This window comes from Rhinolophus hipposideros (assembly GCF_964194185.1).
Source record: "Rhinolophus hipposideros genome assembly, chromosome: 25".
Classification (NCBI taxonomy): domain Eukaryota; kingdom Metazoa; phylum Chordata; class Mammalia; order Chiroptera; family Rhinolophidae; genus Rhinolophus; species Rhinolophus hipposideros.
The window spans coordinates 28,718,811-28,736,514 of record NC_138071.1 but is presented as its reverse complement, the minus strand read 5'-3'; the positions used below and the strand labels follow the sequence as shown (position 1 = coordinate 28,736,514).

The 17,704-nt window shown below is 55.7% G+C and overlaps 1 protein-coding gene across 3 annotated transcripts in view; it reads right to left on the bottom strand.

Moving 5' to 3' along the window:
• Positions 1-1,527: 1,527 nt before the first annotated feature.
• Positions 1,528-17,704, bottom strand: part of DPP6 (dipeptidyl peptidase like 6) — a 526,646-nt gene continuing 510,469 nt past the window's right edge. For all 3 annotated transcript variants that reach the window (XM_081038509.1, XM_081038507.1, XM_081038508.1), the window contains exons 19-26: positions 15,671-15,740; positions 14,625-14,819; positions 11,570-11,624; positions 7,974-8,085; positions 6,374-6,432; positions 5,696-5,768; positions 5,518-5,591; positions 1,528-3,333 (exon numbers count right to left, since the gene is read on the bottom strand). In XM_081038509.1, the coding sequence (XP_080894635.1) occupies positions 3,190-3,333; positions 5,518-5,591; positions 5,696-5,768; positions 6,374-6,432; positions 7,974-8,085; positions 11,570-11,624; positions 14,625-14,819; positions 15,671-15,740 (782 nt within the window). In that variant the 3' untranslated portion in view covers positions 1,528-3,189. The remainder of the gene's footprint in view (positions 3,334-5,517; positions 5,592-5,695; positions 5,769-6,373; positions 6,433-7,973; positions 8,086-11,569; positions 11,625-14,624; positions 14,820-15,670; positions 15,741-17,704) is intronic.

The following is a 17,704-nucleotide window of genomic DNA, read 5'->3' as shown; positions in this document are numbered from 1 at the left end:
TTAGGGGAGGGGCAGAGAGAAAGAGAGAGAAGGAGGGAGAGAGAGGCAGGGACAGAGAGAGGGAGAGAGACAGAGACACACACACAGAGGAGAGAGAGAGAGAGAGAGAGAGAGAGAGAGAGAGAGGATTTTGCTTTTGCAGGCTGAAGGGCTTAGCCCTCTGTCACAGGTGTAACTGAAGCAGCCAACTAGTCCCGAGCACAGTGACCCGTGTGCAGCACCTGGGCCACAGTGCCCACAGTGGTGGTGGCTGTGACGGGAATGACCAGGGGCCAGCACAGTGCACAGTGGGAGATTTAGGCCCCCAGCCGCCGCTCCCTGCCTTTCCATGCACTGTGCACCCCCTGCCCCCCAGCTCAGTGCAGGTTGCGCCCCCTGCCCTCCTCCCCCAGGCTGGGACCCAGACCTGAAAGTGGGGACCAGGACCCCACCTCCCCGCGGACACGCAGGCCAAGCTAACACTTTCCTTCGAGAGACGTACCACCCAGCCACTCCTGGAGTCAGGCAAGTGACGGTCTCGTATGGCGAATGGTCTGTGTGACTTGGAGAGAACATGAAGCTTTCTGTACAAATGCTTACTTAGAAACCACACATCTGCTGATGTAACCCAAGCCATAAAGCTCTAACATTCTTAACGTGGTCAGAGCAGAAAGTGGAGGCGTTGGGGCCCATTTCCTTACCCGTCAACAAGTGTGCCATGTGTCTAGATGTGAATATACCCGAGCCTCTGGCGCTGAAAGCCACTAACCAGTGTAGAAGGCCCACATGTCCCTGGCTTCATGGCGCTTTGGCCAAAAATGGGGTCTTGCTAATGGAAAAAGCCGATGTCTGACTGCCACTGCAGCTGCCTTCCTGTGTGATTTTAGGTGACGCCCAGGCCTTCTCTGGGCTTTCGACCCCCTCTCTGTGCAATGGGAGGGACAAGATGGTAACTGGCTTTTCGGAGCTTGTGCTTTGCAGAAGGGAACCCGGGTCCTTCAGGACCAGCACCGAGAGGGCCACTCACCCAGACCTGCTGCTGGTTCGTGGTCAAGAAGGGTGACAAGGTTCGGCTGACCCAGCGGGGGCCACCGGGCTGACCTTGATTCTTTGAGGTGCCAGCTGTGCAGTGGTTTGAAAGGGTTTAGTCATCCCCTCTGCTTTCAGGCTGGGGTATGTTTACACTGGACTCATTACAGTCACAACAACAAACGAGTGAACAAATTTTAACAGATGCAGGATTCTCTAAAGCTTCCCAGTGGGCAGTGCTGTGGCCTCAGCAGAGCTGTTTTAGTCTACTTAGGGGACATCTGTCTTCACCCCAAGGCTTTTGTTTTCTGACTGACTGTGGACTCGAGGACAGAGGATTGGCCCTACCCTTCCTACGAGCAACACCGTTGGAGCCTCCACGTGGCGTGTTGGCTGCCCCCACCGTGCTCTGCAGAACACACGTCCATGGGCTCAGTGGGCACCTGAAAGATTTCATGATGCTCTGCGCGCTTTCCAAGGTGACACGCTGGGGCAAAAGCAAGAAAAGAGCTCTCCAAGTGGTAAAATAATGTTTTATTCCATGGATGAACAAACGCACCATGCCACATTCTCGTGTCCCTCCTACCAGATCTCGTGGCCAGAGCTGGTGTCCCCGTCAGACCTAGTTGGCTTTGCAGTTGGTCAAGGCCACAGAAATAGCAAAAGCGTGATCACGTAGCATTCCCAGGGGTCCTGTCGGTCGGCACGTCGAGCCTTTTCACAACTGGTGACGCTGTCACCTTAGAAAGAATCCCGTTGGGCACCTTCCAGTGGGACTCACTACACTGACATTCAAAGCTTGCGTAGATGAAACCCAAAGCCCCACACACCACAAAGCAACATGGACACATCTTCTCTGCTGGCAAGATGTCCAGGACCCCCCAGCAGGAGCGGGAGCTGTGGAACTCAGGACTGACACTCGGCTTGTGAATAAGCTCCAGAGGAACGACAGTAAGCGACATGGTTTAAACCAGCACTTTTAGTGCAGACCAGCCAGAGTGTCGGCATGCAAGCGAAACTCACGATGGGGGCCGTGGAAGGGGCAGGGGACACTGCACAATGCCTGGCACACATGCCCGTCTTTATATACAATGACATAAAATACACATGGGCACGCCGGCTGTACGCATGGTCAGAGGGCACCTTCCAAGGCTAGCACAGAATGTCCACAGGGCTGCTGGCACATGGCAGCAGGACGGAGGCATGCCGGCACATGCCGACACTTTCCTCAAGGGTTCCGGTCTCCCCAGCACATGTGACAGAGCTGGGGGTGGACTCAACGCTTTGTCTTCTTCTGTTTTTTCACCAAAGGTCATCTGAAAAGACTGGATAACTTATCGAGGAAGGAAAGGATTGGTTGAAGGACATACGTAAATGGACAATGAGAAGCTAAGCCAAATCCTAATGCCGCTTGCTGGGAGAGAGCTTTTATTTATGCATTTTCTTGTTTTAGTAAATAGTATCGAATGTTTTCTTTCCCCTCCGTGTTTTCAAATAGCTCCAAAGTGTGAAGATGACCTTGAGGAGAGAGCAGTTAGTTACTTCTGATCTGTTTCTTCATCTAAAGACGTGAAAGAGGCTTACACACTGACTGAAGAAAACAGAGCAAAACAAAGGGAAAACAAACAACAACAGCAACAACAAGAACAAAAAACAGCACAGCAAAACAACCCCGTGACCGCAGACAGTGTCAGGTAAAAACCATAGAAAAATACGAATTAATTCCGTCAGGTTAACCATTAGCAAAGCTACAGTAATACTTTGTACAGCCCCTTCAGTGAGGGTCTCCTAGTGACAGCGAGGACCAAGCCCATCCAGGCGCGAGTGCGTTAACATTGTGCTATGGCGGGCCCCACGCGGGGGACAGCGGCCAGCGTGCGACCGTGGGGCTCCACGCAGGTGGGGCTTCATGCTGCTGCCAGTCTTCACTGCCGCGCGTCCTGTGCCCCTGGGGGCGAGCGGGGGGCACCAGCCACTGCGGCCGGCAGGAGGCCCAGCACGATGGTCTCATCTCCCTGGGGCTCCCGGGAGCCACGCCACGTCTCCGCCGGGAGGGAGCTGGTGTGTGAAGCCAAACTGCCTTCAGGACCCGGGACACACATGCTAAGGATCGGGAACACTTCCCGCCCCCCACCCCAGCCTGGCGGGAGCGGGGGCCGGGGTTCCCAGCGCGGCTGCGGCTCAGTCCTCCTCCTCCTCCTTCACCGTGACTGTGGGGACGCTGTCCTGAGCCCGGAAGCATTCCACGAAGAAGTTGATGATGGAGCGGTAGAGGTGCTGCCTGAGGGGGACGCTGTGGAAGTAATGGCTTTCGTCCGGGTAGATCTGCCAGGAAGACGCACACCAGTGACTGGGCCTGCTCCACCTCCCCGGGCCCACGGACGGCCCGGGCCAGGCACCGGCATGTCTGCATTCCACCCGCGAGGTGACTGCCCGGGGCGCCTCAGTGCTCAGCCCGGGCCTTTTCCTCCCGAGGCTCCGCTGCGCGCAGAGCACCTGCTAAGTCATGCAACGCTGCCTCCCCGAGTCTGCAGCCTCCCCTGCTGTGGGGTCTGCATGCGTCCTCCTGTCTGCAGCCTCCCCTGCTGCGGGGTCTGCATGCGTCCTCCTGTCTGCAGCCTCCCCTGCTGTGGGGTCTGCATGCGTCCTCCTGTCTGCAGCCTCCCCTGCTGTGGGGTCTGCATGCGTCCTCCTGTCTGCAGCCTCCCCTGCTGTGGGGTCTGCAACGCGAATACTTGCTCGGGGACCCAAGGCTCCAGGGCTCAGGGCTCCCAGAGGAAGTGGCCAGAAGCCTGCGCTAGCTCTATAACCGCCGTGAGCATGGAGCTGTCCCACGCTCACGCCCGGTCCTGGGCTCACCACCTGGCTGCCCCACTCACTCACCGGGTGGCCGTGGATGCATACGCTTCCTGGGCCTCAGTTTCTGGTTGTGTCACGTGGTAATGATTACCATGGTGACATCGAACTCGTACAGTGTTGTGGGAATTAAATGCTATAATATCCGTGAAACACTTCAAACAAGGCCTGCACCGTGGAGAGTGCTAGAAAGAGGGTCGCTATCTGTTCTATTGCCAAACATAATGACAGCTCCTCCACACTAGGGGCGCTGCGCCATTTCCACACACAGGTACCTGCCCCCGCAGGACTCAAAGCCAAGTCTAATTGACCTGGGAGCCCCCCTTCTTTCCAGGATACCAGGCTGCCTCCTGCACTTTGAACTGTGTCTTCCTCTTATGTCTTTGAAGGATGGTATTCACTTTTATTTTAGAGTATTCATTAATGATGTCGCTGAGCTATTCTACGTACATTGAACGTCAAATAGTACAAGAGGAATACATTTGGAAGCAAAGAGAAAAAGTAGAAAGTACATCTCCTCCTGCCCTGGGTCCCCAGGCCCCATGCCCTTACCTGGATGATGAGTGTTACAAATTCACCGAGTGCCTGCTAAGGCCTTTGCTGTGCCTGCACACACAGCCCTGGGTGGGTCTGGGGCGCACACTTCAGCACCTGGCTGATTTAGCAGCTGTTTCGGGCAGCAGTCCACATTGGCACATAGAGGTCTCCCTGTCAACCTACCAAGGCTGCTGCCATGTGGAAGATGCCCTACCAGCTACCAAGTCTCCTACGACCTGAGCGTTTCAGACGGAAGCGCAAACAAAACATTAAGCCATCCTATCGTCCCCATCCATCACCACCTGAGCCAAACCCCGTTCTTGCAGGAGGCTCTTCCTGACCGGCCCAGCCCACATGTGACCCTCCACAAGGCGGCGATGCAGGAAGGTCAGGAGCTGGGACACGGAGGCAGGCAGAGGTCAGTGCCAGCACCCTCATGGACGGGGTGCTTGGCTGAGGAAACCTCCCATTTATCTCTGGACCGAAAAAACCAGTGGGGTCATACCTGTTTTCCCAAGGGAATCAGTGGTCAGGAAGGAAATGGAAGAAGTTTCCAGAAGCAGCACTGTGCATGGCTGGAAAGAGCCTAGATTTGAGCTTGATGCCATGAGAAGGCTGAGAGTCTAGCTCTTGAAAAGGGTAACGCTCTTTACCTACTGCTCAGCCGCAGATAACTCTGGAACATCCAGCTAGTGTTCCGTGAACACGTGGTGTTGTCCAGAGGGAGGTTAGTGAGAGGAAGGCTTAGGACCTGCCAGCATTGTTCTCAACGCTGGGACAGCAGCCTTCTTGTCACAGGCCAGCATCACTGTTTCACCAACGTCACTGTTGGGTGCTGCTGGCTTGGCCTGCTCACTGCCTGAGTGGAGGTGGCAGTGGGTGGCGGGGCTGGACTTATCAGGGCTGTGAGCAGAGCCTGAGCGCAGGGCAAGCTATCGTCAGTAGTAGCAAAAGGACACAAGTGTCCGCCTGTCATTCTGAGGCCCGCCCGGCTCCGACCGCCATGCACATAAGCGCCTGCAGAGGAAACGGCTGGGCTGGATCCCTGTGGGTTCCTTCTCTGTGGAGAGGAGCCCCTCTTCAGGAGGTGTGAACAGAGGACGTGTGCACACTTACCTGTAGGCTGTAATTCGCCTTGCCCTTAATTAGGTGTGTAATGAGTTCTGCTGTGTGCTGGAAGTGGATTTTCTCTGTTAAAAAAAAAAGAAAAAAAGAGGATAGTGTTTGTCAAAACTCGTGCCACCACTGGGTGACGTACCACCAGATTTGCAGTGGGTCTGTCCTTGAGCCTCACCGTCAGCGGTCGCGTGAATGATAAGAAACTGCTGCTCTTCCAACGCGGCCACGCGGTGCGCCACCCTGGTCATCTGCACACAGGGACAAGGGGACAGTCAGTGGCCACATTGCAGGGGGCACGGCATTTGCACTGGAGAGGGAGTGAGGGCTAAGGGCAGTTCCCCAGGAACTGGGGTACTCTCTATCTGCAATGAAACGCACAGCAGTCTCAGGAACCTCAGCTTCCCCCCGTGGACACCTTTGGGGAAGAGGAGGGGGACAGTGAAGAGAGAGAAAGGGCAGCCTCAGAGGGACGTGACATTCTGGCCAGACAGTTCCCATTGTTCAATGTGGAGGCCACAGCCCTGCCCCGCGGGGGACTCTGGCCTCCTCTCTGCACCCATGGAAGAGCCACCATGTGCACATTGAGTCGACGACTGACTCCAGTCCCAGAATGGGAACTGACATGGGCCCGAGGGGTCACTGTCACCTCAGTCCACACCAAAGAATGGTGGATGGAGGATCAGGCCTTTTCTGAGTGGGCGCTGATGAACGATGGGGGGAGCAGTGGCCCCGGGAAGGGAGTGTGGGCTCCCCACGGGCCGGGGTGGGAGGGTGGGAGAGCGGAACCCAGAGAAGAGGTGACCGGGTTCATCACATGCCCCATTGGACAAGTGGCAGTTGTGCCCAAACCTACCTCATATGCTCTGTTGTCAAGTCCGTGGAGGCCCAAGTACCTCTCGGAAAATGCAGACGCTGGACACAAACAGAGGAAGAGAGGGGTACCTACATCTGCGTGGAGCCCCCAGACTCGGGGGTGCCGGGGACAGGGCTGGGGCTGGGGGGCTCCCTTCCACTGGAATGGCAAGTGTTAGCTTTCAAAACACCACACGTAATCTCTTGGGAATGAGATGGTACCATGGTAACACTTAAATATATTAGTGTCGGGGGCTGGGATTTTAGCGGGATGGTGAAACCTGGATTAAGCAAAACCAAATTAGTTAGAATCCTAAATAAACAGGATAACTGTACACTTCATTTCCACATATGGGAGAGGGAACAAATACTAGGAAAGCAAACTCCCATCAGGATTTACTTATTTTTGAAGAAAGTCTTGGCATGTCTTGGTTCTATTCCGAGCTCTGGTCCAGGCTGTGAGGAAAACCCTGGGGCAGCCAGCAAAGGCTGGGAGGAAAGCTCCAAACAGCCTCCACAGGTTCCAGGGAAATCCTCAGTCAGGTGGGAGGGACACCGCGAGGCCCTCCCTGTCTCGGGCACGGTGACAAGTCAAGGGGTAGGAGGGTAACATGATTGTGCATTCAAATCAGGCAAATTGGAAATGGCGTGATTAAAACAATTAAGAAAGACTCACTGAATTTGAAAAAGATAAAATATGCTACGTGTACTCCCGTGGGAAAATTAATTTTAGATGATTAAAAGTTTAAGTTCAGAGTTCTCTTATGATTAGAAGTTGAAATCTGCATTAAAGCACGTTACAAAGGTCCGTGCTTCTGTGGGCAGCCTGTGGCCTGCTGGGTCCCTCCAGGGGGCCCATGGAGATCGGTTACATGGGAGGGTACAGCCATGGCAGCATTTAGAAAGGGATTGTCACAAAGCCACGCCCATTCTGAGAAAAGGGGCTGGCTGACCAGAGAAAGGGGAATGAAGGGAGCCCGGAGCCCCACAGGGACATCGAGCCATGTTTGGAGCTGCTCCCCTGGCGGAGGTCTGGTTCCCACACCAGGGCAGTCTGATCTCTGCCTGCTCCCTGCAGCCAGTAATCCTGGCACCGTCCCTGGCCTACGGCTCCTGCTCACGAGAAAGCCACTCTCTCCAGGAGTGTCCTGCACTGGGGATGAAGGTGGGAAGACAGCCCAGCAGGGCTGACCGCTCAGCTCTCCACCCACTTACCACCAAGTAGCAACTCTCCCAACTGCCCATCTGCCCACCAACCCCCCGCCGGACACAGAGCCCAGGAGGGGCCCTGGCAGGGTCTGCAGCACACCGCCCCCCCTCCTGCTGGCTTTCCTGCTCCGGCTACTGCTGTGTTTTCAGGGCCTGGTCATGTATGTTGGGACACGGTTTAGGGCATCAGTGGACGGGCCACTTTCACTCAGAACACGTGGCTTGAAACCCTCCCTATCCTCTCCCAGGTTTCACCTGTGCGCCTTACAACCCCATGTTGTTTATCATGGACTGTGGGCGCCGGAGGTGGGGGAGGCAGGTGGAGATGCAGAGCGGAAGGGAAGGCAGTGGGCCATGCGGGGGCTCGGCTCTTTGTCTAGCCCAGACCATACCGTAGAGCTTGAAGTCTGTTACTGGAGAGAGAGCAGAGCCACAGGTGAAAATCTGACCTTGATTTTCATCCTTCGCTGGGAGGATGTAGGTGCTCAGGTAGCCACCATAATCCTGGGAGAGAGAGAAAGCGAGGGAAGTGGGGAGTACGAAATATCAACGATTCAGCCACGAAAACAGCCTCAGGTGCAAGCGTCCATTTTCATGGAGCACCCCCTCCTCTTTGTTTAATTTCAACTTAAAAAAATTTTTAAGGGAGGTAAATGGAAAGCAACTACCTTTCCAACTAACTATTATGTGATGTAAGGCTTCCCCTCTTTGGGGCCTCAGTTTCAAGAGACACGAAGAAAAATGCAGTGAACTGGAGGTCGGCTGTGGGCCGCTAGGTAAGAGGGTCATTATCAAGTCCGTCCCAGCTGGGCACCATCATATAGTGTTTCTGGCTGACTCCTTGTCTGTGGGCAAAGCCAACTGTTTTGTGTGATTTTGGAGGGGTGGGGGGCAAAGAGGAAGCAGTATCAGAGGGCTCCAGTCTTGCTCAGCTCCATGTGTGTCATCCCTTACATTCCAAATTGCCCTTGTCTTGGGGTCAACATAAAAGACCCCCACTTCCAGCTGGGCCTCCCAGAGGAAGCAAGACATAGCATCATTATGTGTCATGGGAGCCGTCAAAGCCCGTTAGTTCCGATGTGTCCTGAAAGACCCAGAGGGAACAGGACACAGATGTTCTGATGAGCAAAGGTGGCAGGGAGAGGAGCACAGGCCCGAGAGAAGCAGGGCATGGCCCAGGGGTTTCTTGAGGTGTGTGTGAGTGTGTGTGTGAGCGTGTGTGTGCACCTGGGTGAGACAGTGGAGTGTGGAGAACCCATATGCCCGAAGGAGATGACATGTGAAGCCCACGCCCAACTCACCATACAATTAACTGTTTAAGTTTGTTCAATTATAACAGTGTCCCTTTAGTAGAACAGCAATACCTCGTCTTAATGACAATGAAAGATTCTTTTTGGTTTGTGGCTAATAATACTTATTGTTGATGGAATCTACAAGTCCTTCCAAGCCATTCTGCAGTTTGTTTTATTAAAAAGTGTTGACCGACACCACCAAACGCTGGAGAAAACGTGGAGCCACAGGAACTCTCAGTCACTGCTGGTGGGGACACAAAGGGTGCAGCCACTTTGGAGACAGTTTGGTGGTTTCTTACAGAACTAAACACGCTGTCACCATATGACCCAGCAATCGTGCTCCTTGGTATTTACCCAAAGGAGCTGAAAACTACGTCCACACAGAAACCTGCACACAGACGCTTACAGCAGTTTCACTCAGAATTGCCCAAACATGGAAGCAGCCAAGACGCCCTTCAGGAGGCGAAGGAGAAACAAACTGCGGTCGGTGCAGACAATGAGACCTTGCTCAGCACCTAAAAGCAACGAGCGCCTAAGCCACGGAAAGACGCAGAGGAAACTTACATGCACATTACGGCACCAGCTGGGAGCCGCCATTTCCTTCACTCCTCGGCATTGTCAAAATCCACATGACTTTGCTTCTTCACTTTATTATTGTTTGTTTTAGTATAATGGACTCCACCCTCCCCCCCAGTTATTTGTGGAAAATTGATGATTCATGCCTGTTTATTCTCTGGCTTGGCTTTTGTTCGATGCCGTTTTAGAGGACTTGTGCAGAGCAAGAAAGCTGGGATGGTGCCCAGTGAAAGCAGCCAGACTGCAAAGGCCACACCTGGACAGTTCCAGCCATGTGACACGCTGGGGAAGGCAACCCCATGGTGACAGTACAAAGGTCAGTGTTTGCCAGGGGGTGCGGGGCGGAGGGGTGAACAGGTGGAACAAAGAGGCTTTTAGGGCAATGAAACTAGTCTGTGTGACAGTTTAATTAATGGTCATTACACATTTGTCCAAACCCACGGAATGTCCAACACCACGAGTGAACCCTAATGTCAGCTATGTGTCCTGTAAGTTCATCCATTGTCACAAATGTACCATCTGGTGGGGGATTTGCTAATGGGGGAGGCTGTGTGTGGGAGTGGTGACTGGGGGAGTTCTTTTATGCCTCAATTTTGCTGTGAAGTTACAACTGCTCCCAAAAATACAGTCTTTTTTAAAAAAAGCTCCTGCACATATTTTCCCTAGAAACTCCATGGCCTCCCAGGGTTTCAGCAAGAGCCAAATTCCGCAGTGGGCGGGTGTCCCTCATCAGGTCCCCAGGACACCTGTAGAGAGGCCATAACTCCGGGGGCAGGCAAGACTCATTTCGGGGGGGTAAAGGGGTGCGAGGATAGCCTGCAGAGTGCTGATGAGCCACCAGGCTGGTGGGTGTGGTTACGGAGCCCATGCTATCGGAATGACTAAGGAAAGGTGACCATCCACGAGCAGTGAGCATACTTCCTAGGCTCATCCCGCTGACAGACGGACGTGAGCAGCTCTCGGAGGCTGCTCGCTGCCCGCGTGCTGAAAGCCAGCTTCCACGCGATGACTGCTCCGTCTTCTGCCTCCCCTGTGGATGCTCACAGGTCCTGGGTGGGGCCTATGCTTCCTTCCGTGCCTGACATGGGAGACCCAGCACTCGGGAATGGCACCGCGTGTTTCGGGAGGAGTGAAGGGTGGGCATAGCCTGGGTGGGGCCTGGCGCCCTGCCCTGGGCTGCTGGGCAGTAACTTCCCCGCGTGGGGTTGGGGGTGTGACCAGGGTAGACACTCGCGTCACACTCATGAAGAACCCCACTGGCTCTGAGCCCCACACAGCAGTGGGGACCTGCACGCACCGATGCGCCCCTGGCCTCTGTGTCCAGGCCCTGGTTTGGCCCTCAGCCATGGAGGTGAGCCACTGGGCCCTCCCCCCCCACCTCCGGCAGGGACCACCCGAGGCGCTGGCACACTGACAAGGAAGGTATTCCGATGGCTACCTGTCCTAGCTGCCATCTGCAGGGGGGCCGCTGCGAGGCGCCTCTGTAGGGCTTGTGCTGTGACTCGCCCTCTCTCAGGCAGACGGACCTGTGTCTTCCATCAGCCTCCTGCCTTCTGGATCGCAAGAGGCCGAGGGTCTCTAGGCCGTGTGAGAATGGGAGGTACGAAGTGGCCCTCCCAGCACCTGCCTCAGCCACGGCCCTGCCTCAGGCTGTAGCCCCCGGACACGGCCCACCCCACAGAAGCTACTGGTTGGTTGGCTCAGAGCGTGCCCCTCCTTGCCCTTCCTTCTCTGTAGTGAACTTGGTAAACTAGTGGAGGGACCGCGTGTGGAGATAGACAGAGATAAAGACAGAACATGAATTCCTGCCTTCCCTTCTCTCCTGGCTGCACAGCCAGAACGACGGCAGGCCCTTAGGAACCAGAGAACGTGCGCCCTCCAGGGTCGACTTCTTTCTGTCTTTCCTGCGATAATGTACAAAGCAACTCCGACAAACGAGCGGTCACACGCGGGGCTCCCCTCGCTGGAATCACAAAGCACCCAACCTCTCACTCTTAAAGCAGAGATTGCTGACACGCCACCAGCCTGGTGACATTTCCAGTAAACCAGGACCGGGCCTGGGGGGTGACGCAGCTGGCGCTCCTGTGCAGGGGCTGGTGACACGCGACAGCAGAGCTCACCTTCCCAAACACGGCCACGCGTGTCTTATCAATGTACTGCTCCCTCAGCATCGTCCTGCAAGGCCCAAGAAGAGAGCGGGTGTTCAGGACGCAGCGTGGCGTGTCCTGCGTCCCTGGGGCCCGGAGCTGTGCCTCCCACCCACGTCAAGCATGACGATCCTATTTAAATCAAGGGAATGCTAGGATTCTAATCCAGTTCCCTGATGCTTCTTCCTGGGGGTGCACAGGACATACCCACCTTAAACACTCCAGGTGTCCCCGCAGTAGCTCTGCAGAGCACCCAGGGATGTAAAGCTGCTGTGAAGAGCTGCCGAGGCCGTTCTGGAGACCTTTGGGCCCTGCTGGGGTCCCTCTCCTCCCCTTGCCACCCCCTCCCTTGGCTCACAGGACTCCCATCCACCCCGACTCTGGCAGCTTCCTCCGGGGTCAGCGGGGAGAAGAGGAAGGAGCTCTGGTTCTGTGCTGCACTGGTCTCCATTACCCTGCAGTGTCCTTTGTCCCCAGCTCCCGGGGGCCGGGGGGGGGGGGGGGGGGAAGGGGGAGGAGGGTCCCTGTCTTGTGCCTGTTGGTGGCAGAATCCCCCAGGGCTGGTGCTTCCTTTTTTCATCTGCCCTCAAATCACTTAGTTTGCCTGCTTCTAGCCCCTCCTGTTCTCCTGCCCCCCCAGCCCGCAGACCCACCCACACTGGTGGTCAGCGTGCCTGCAAGGCTGTGCCTTTGCGCCCCCTCCAGCCTCTCCTCAGTGTGTTCTGTCTGGAATGTGTGTCTCCCACTTTCCCCATCTGTCCTTCGAGGGGCGGGCTTGTCCCCAAAAGCCGGTCTTTCCTGCAATAATGCAGGCTGTTTGCTCTGTGCCTCCGCTCCAAGTGCTGGCTGCGTCACCGTCCATTCATGGCTGTCCTCTTCCCTTACATGGCGGCTCGGCTTGCGAGGGGACTCTGCCCGTGTCATCTGCTTTGGGAAGTGTCACCCACAGGCTTCAGGACGCGACTGTGAGGTGGAGCAAGGCTGGAGAACCAGGAAAGGGCCCAGGAGCTTTGGGCGCTGCGTTTGTGGTTCTTCACCTGATAAAACTGGGCTGTTTCTCTCTGACTCAGGACAATACAGCCTACATCGTACATGGGGCTTCGCACGGGTGCTTTGGCTTGAAACACAGGGGTGCCAGCTTCCTAGGAAAGTCTGCGTGTTTTCTGACGGCCATGCATGGGGTCGCATTCTTGAAAGCTTCAGTGGCTTAAGAGTTGACATTATTTACTGGTTTCTGGAACAGGGTCTGCCTTGCTTTTGAATAGATGCTGGGTCAATTCCTTCTTTTTAGGAAACACTGCAAGTGTGAAACAGCCTTTTGCCCTCTTGTCCGGTTCTCAGAGGGGGGGCAGCTCAACACGTGAGCAGCTGCAGGGGCGGGGGGCTGCGGGTGTGCCTGAAGGACACCGTGTCCTTGGGGGGCCGGAGAGGCCTGGGCCCCACTGGGAGGGGTCAGACCAGGGTGGGCGAGGACAGGAAGCAGCAGGCGGGTGGCAAAGGCGTAAAGGAGGAGGGTCTCGGAGGCAGGGAGGAGCCCAGGCGGCCATCCTGCGAGCCCAGCAGAGTCAGCCCTGGATGAGGGCACTGGGGTAGGCCACGTGGAGGGACGCAGAGGCCTGGGTCTCTGGTGGCACTGCTGGTCCTCTGGACTTCCAAGGCCCACGGAGACCTTATCTCTGACGCACATTTGACCTGGTGTGCGTGTTGTTAACTTCCGGGCCGAAGCTTCTAACAGACGCAGCTTCCTTGGCTATGAGGTCGGCAGACGTTCCTCCCTGCTCTATATCTTCTGTCTGGGACCCACGCTGGGCTGTGGATATGGCCCCTGTCTCTCTTCCACTAGCTCCTATCTCCCTGGGGGACCTGGGGCCCTTCAGTTCCTCACTCGTTGCTTCATCCATTTAAAGATGACCGACTCAGTGCACACCGTCTTTTTACAACAAGAGAGCAAATGTTTTGGAAAGGCAATAAAGTAAATTTTTAAAGCAATCAAGAACTTTTTCTTTTTTTTTTTTTAAAGGAGGCCACAGCTCTCAGTGGCCCATGTGGGGATCGAACCGGCAACCTTGGTGTTACCAGCACCGTGCTCTAACCAACTGAGCTAACTGGCCACCCCCGAATTTTTCAAACCTGCAACACATGCGATGCTTACAGTCCTTCAGTCAATGGAGATGCACAACCCTGGGCTCTGTGTGCCACCGTCTCCGCCAGCCCAGGCTCCAGCGTCACGCCCCCCCATCCATGGTGCCGATTACCACGTGGGGCCCTATTATCTGTGTTTTCCTGGCCCTTCTCGTCATTCTAAGTACGGGAGTCTGTAGGTTGGGTTTAAATGTTCCCACAACACGTCTCGGCAGTCTGGTGCCATCGTCCAGTGCACCACACGACTGAAAACTGCACTTCCACCCGGGGAGCCTGAAGGCCAGGCGTCACCCAGCACAGGGTCGTGTGTTTTTTTTTCTGGGCAACAATAAAACTCAATAAATAATCTCGAGTGTCTGTCCCTTGGTGCTAGGCCTCCTTCTGGTCCCCGGAACACGCTGGTCTTGCTGAGTCTGTGACACGCATGTCAAAAACAGTGTCGCTCTTTGGGCTGCACAGGACTTTCTGACTGGCCACCTGGACGCGCACAGGGGTCCTTTTCTCAGTGACGAGGTGACCCATTGCATGGACCCATCCTCACTCATACTCTGTCTCTCTCCGTCTGTCTGTCCTTCCCCCTCCTTCCTCTCCCCCTCGTGAAGAATGGCAGAGGGGAGCGTGGACACTGGCTGAGGTCTGTGCCCAGCACCTGGCACGGCCTCTGTACCTTGTTTGTGGACCAAGCAGACAAGCCACCTAGCTGTGGAAAACCGCTGTAACAGTCTGTGGGAGAGGATCACTGGTGGGAATACTCACTCTGGAATAGTTCACATGCAAAGTGCGTGCACTACAGGAACCACGTCTGGGAGGATGAGTGTGGTCCTGCAGAAAACGTGCCCCCTCCTGCCTCTCCTGTTGGGACGGGGTCGGGGGGGGGGGGACTCACCGCACAGCCTCCACCTGGTCCTCCTCCTCCAGGAAGCCCAGCCGTCGCCTCACTTCATGCAGCAGCTTCGTGCCTTGGAAGCCACTGCCTCGGCCATCACACTTCACCACCACGGCTCCGTGGCTGCTCACCATCACCGTTTCCCAGGTCACCTCGAACTTCTCAGCCACGCTCTGGCTGCCCGGGGTGCCGTCCCTGGAAAAGACAGTACAGGCCCTTGGCACGCTGCGTCACTGACCCTGGGGACATGGGATTCTTTCCGGAGGAACTGTGTCACCCAGCAGGGGGCCTGCGACCCCTGGCCACCATGTGCCGACTCCTTGGAGGTGGGCCAGTGCTGCCAACGGGCCTTTTAAATGGACACGCGGATACTAATCACTCACTGGTACGCCGGTGGGTGTGGGGAGGCTTCCCCATGATTTTCCTTTGGGGGGAACAGGATGAGCAGGAGGGAAAGCAGCACCTGGCCAGCCTCCCTCCCAGTAACAGCCCGAGGCAGGACTGCACGCCTGCGGAGTGGTCAGACAGCTCGGGAACGTTCTCAAAACCAAAACCAGGGCGTCTGTCTGCTCATTCGTAGGAGTATCTGAAACAGCTTTTGGCTGGCAAACGCATGGGCTTCAAGGCAGTTTTGTTGTTGAAAATGCTGCTCAGGCCAGCCCGGTGGGCAGTGGGCAGTGCCAGCTCTCGGGTGTCCGGCCTCTGCTTCTCGGGCCCAGGTGAGCCTCAGAGCACCTGCCCAGCCAGGTGCGGCCTGACTGTGTCACCAGCTTTCCTGCCTGTGTCTGAGCCAGCGACCATGGGGCGTGACTGAAGAGCTGCTCTCTGTAACAAACTGCCCCAAGGGGACACAGAGCCCTGTCCTTTGACGTCTGGGGTCACTGATAGTTATGAAAAGAACCTGACGACATTGGCTGATGGCAACCCAAGCGTTCGCTTTGCAACATTCCTCCCTCTTGTCACGTCTTAAGTCTGATACTGTTTTTTCATGTGTTCCCGAGTCCCCAGCAAGCACCCCGAGAGAGAGGACGCGGCACGGTACTCACACCACCAGCAGCAAGGGGTAGTGGGAGGTGTCCGTGAAGACCGCCGGCTTGAGAATCTGCACAGGTAGACCTAGGAGAAGCAACAGAGGGCGGCAGATCAGAGGCCACGCGGGCCAGGGAGGCAGGGGCGGGCAGGGGCAGGGCACCGGTGTCTGCTCTCGGGAGTGGGGAGGAGGCACCCTGGGGGGACATGGGGCTCCGCCACACACAGGCCTGGCTCCAGCCTTCATCTCGTGACCCAGGCTCCCTGCGGGGTCTGGTGTGTGACACCCAACATCTTTGAGGCTTAGTGTCTCCATCTGAAGCTTCCATTCAACCTCATAAAGAGTGTGCTGGAAAAGAGAAACAGCCATATTGCTCTGAGTGCTTGCGAGTGGTTAGAGCCAGGCAGGGAGAAATGAAACCTGAGGGCAGCTTGTGTCTCTCTGCCAAGGGGCACTGCGGCAGCATGTGCCCTCGGAAGAGACCGAGGGTAGGGCGGGCTGTGAGGCTGGGGGTGCAGCCCGAGGGAGAGGCTGAGAGCCCATGGGGACCCTCTGTGCAAAGCCAGGGGGCTCTGCAGGCCTGTTTGCAGGCTGGTGCTGGGCAGGCCTGCCTGCCTGCGGACACACACACACACACACACACACACACACACACACACACACACGATGGGAGCTGGGTCGTCTGACTGGTTCCGGGCAGCCTAGGATCCAGTGACGGAGGGCGGGGAATTTTCCTTAGCAGTTCCCTCTGTCTCCCCCTAAAACAAACCTCTGGCCTAAGTTACAAATTGTTTATTGATGTTAATACAACCCAGATTAGCAACTAAATGGGAATTAGTGGCTTTTTCAGGAGAATTGCTATAGATCCACCCCAGCTCGGGGTGGCTCAGCAGGCTCCTCTGACCAGGGGCTCATCCCTGACTCTGGCCCAATGGGAATGGCCTGCAAATTGGATCAATAGCTCGGGGATCTGCAGAAAGGCAAGCTGAGACTTCATCACCGAAACATCCATAAAACATGGTCTGGGCTGCCCTCTGCCGCGGAGAAGCCCGTGGGCGGGACTCAGCCAGGACGCGCAGACGGCATTTCCTGACAGCCTTTCCAGAAGATATATTGGTTCAGGTTAAAGCTGTAACCCCTGGTAGCATCAAATGAAAAAACATAACAACAGAAGCCAGAAACAGGCCGGCAAAGTGGTATTTTTCTGCTTTTCTGTGGCCCAAAGGGGTGCGGCTCAGGTGCTGGGCCGGCACACAGCCGTGCCTGCTGGCCTTGCCTCTTCCCTTCCATCCCCGTCAAGGAAAACCTCAGTGGACAGAACATGCGTGTGGCAAAAGGGGGATGCGTACTGGTTTCTAAAGGTCTTCTATGCATTGTTTGAGGAGGGGATGGCATTCCCCCATTAGTGCTGTCGGGTTTGGGAAACATACTATAACAGCAGTGTGTAGAGTAGATGGAGCAGGGCACTGGGTTTAGGAGATGAGAAGGAATCTTGCAAAGGACTAGGATCTGGCCTCAAAAGCTGCGGTAAGAAGCAACACATGTAAGGAAGGGTTCCAGAAAACTTGTGATGGGGGTGGAGGGTGGGAGGATGTCAGGAACCTAACGTGTGGCCCTAGAGGTCCAGTGGGCTGGTGTTCAGGCCTGCGACCTGTGCAGGCATGCTGGGTGCGTTGGTTTCATGCTCTGCTATTGTAATAAGCTGCGAAGAACAGCTCCATGTTTTCATTTTGCACTGGGTCCTGCAAATTATGGAGCCTGTCCTGAGGTCTATGGAGGGATATGGAAGGCATAGGGGGATTGCAACAAACATGTAGAAGCTGCTTGCTTGTGGATTCATCCATCCATCCATCATCCATCCATCCATCCATTATCCATCCATCCATCATCCATCCATCCATCAACCATCCATCCATCCATCCATCCATCCATCATCCATCCATCCATCCGTCCATCATCCATCCATCCATCATCCATCCATCCATCCATCCATCCATCCATCCATCCATCATCCATCCATCCATCCGTCCATCATCCATCCATCCATCAA